At 39.9% G+C, this 1713-nt stretch overlaps 1 protein-coding gene across 1 annotated transcript in view; it reads left to right on the top strand.

Annotated features, from left to right (window-relative positions):
- LOC107722836 (E3 ubiquitin-protein ligase TRIM39-like) overlaps positions 1 to 1711 on the top strand; it is a gene marked incomplete at its 3' end in the record, with an annotated part of 6441 nt that extends 4730 nt beyond the window's left edge. Inside the window, exon 6 of the mRNA XM_016531325.1 lies at positions 1287 to 1711. Within this exon, the coding sequence (XP_016386811.1) occupies positions 1287 to 1711 (425 nt within the window). The remainder of the gene's footprint in view (positions 1 to 1286) is intronic.
- Between the last annotated feature and the right edge of the window lie 2 nt (positions 1712 to 1713).

The following is a 1713-nucleotide window of genomic DNA, read 5'->3' as shown; positions in this document are numbered from 1 at the left end:
GGCATCATCTCTTCTCAGGTGTTTGGTCATCTCAGGTCTTTGTAAGGGCTGGATCCAGACTGAAGCTTGTGTAATTTCTAGTTACCACGGGATGCAAAATTAGCGTAGCTGCTGTTACAACTAGCTTTTCTGCATCAGAAACAGGTAGCATTTGTAACATGGGAAATATGAGATCTAAACCATCTTAAAGCCTGCCCTTGAATACCTGTATAGTTTTGTATTTGATCTATGAGTATTTCATGATCTATAGTGTCGAAAGCAGCACTAAGGTCAAGTAAAACTAGCAATGAGATGCAGCCTTGGTCTGACGCAAGAAGTCAAATGAATTTTAACAAGTGCAGTTTCTGTGCTATGATGGGGCCTAAAACCTGACTGAAATTCTTCATAGATATACATTTTTTGCAGGAATGAGCACAATTGAGCAGACACAACCTTTTCAAAAATTTTAGACATAAACGGAAGATTTGAAATAGGTCTGCGTCACGACCAGCTCAAAGCCGTAACAAATGGAAGGAGGACATAGTACGGTTGGTAAGGTTGCAACAAAAATATTTATTAACATAAGAAAGGAAAAATATATAAAACAAGGAAGCAACGAAAAATAACTACAATTTCTGTCTGACACAAGATGTTATAGTGTCAGACAGAACAAGTCTCACAGCTCATAACAAAATCCAAATAAACAACCCAAAACCAAAAGCAAACACAAAACAATCGGGAGCAAACAAGCAACCCACACCAACAAAGCCAAAGCTTTTTTTATAGAGGGAAGAACAGGTGGACATCGTTCTCTTGATGAGTCTCCTAGCCACACCCACTGGCCAGCCATAGCAGGAAGAGTAGGAGACTCGTCACAGTCTGTAATTTGCCAGTTCACTAGGATCTAGTTGTGGTTTCTTAATAAGAGGCTTAATAACCGCCAGCTTGAATGGTTTTGGGACGTGATCAAAAGATAAAGACGAGTTAATAATATTGAGAAGCGGTTCTTCTGCTACAGGTAACAACTCTTTCAGTAAAAGTGACATGGGATGCAAATCTGAAATTTAATAAGGATGTATTTACTATAACAACACAGTGATCAGAGAAAAATGTCTGATGTGTTTGATCAACAGTGTCATAATTTAGCTTTAATTTTCTGTATAGCTGATTTGCAATGATTTGTATCGTGAAAAGCATTATACAAATAAACTTGAATTGAATTGAAGTCATAATCATCTGTGTTCAGTTCATTCCTGATCATTATATGAGCATCAGAATAAAAGCAGCTGTTGATTGTGTCTCATCAGCTCCGGTGATTCTGGATCCAAACACTGCAAATCCACATCTTGTCCTGTCTGATGATCTGACCAGGCTGAGATGGAGCTTGACCAGTCAACCATTTCCTGATAATCCAGAGAGATTCGACGAGTATGCCTGTGTTCTGGGTTCAGAGGGTTTTAACTCAGGAACACACTGCTGGGATGTGGAGGTTAAAGAGAGTTTGTACTGGAGTCTTGGAGTAACTACAGCATCAAACCAGAGGAAGGGACCTGTTTTCTTTAACACTGAGGTCTGGTGGGTGCAGTACGGACTGGATGAGCGGTTTGGTTTTCCTGTTAAACAGAGGCTGGACAGGGTGAGAGTTGATTTGGACTATGACAGAGGAACATTGTCATTCTCTGATCCTGTAACTAACACACATCTACACACATTCACAACCACCTTCACTGACAC

This window comes from Sinocyclocheilus rhinocerous, unplaced genomic scaffold (assembly GCF_001515625.1).
Source record: "Sinocyclocheilus rhinocerous isolate Xijiao unplaced genomic scaffold, SAMN03320098_v1.1 scaffold6325, whole genome shotgun sequence".
In the NCBI taxonomy this organism is placed as follows: Eukaryota; Metazoa; Chordata; class Actinopteri; order Cypriniformes; family Cyprinidae; genus Sinocyclocheilus; species Sinocyclocheilus rhinocerous.
This window is presented reverse-complemented; position numbering and strand designations above follow the sequence as displayed.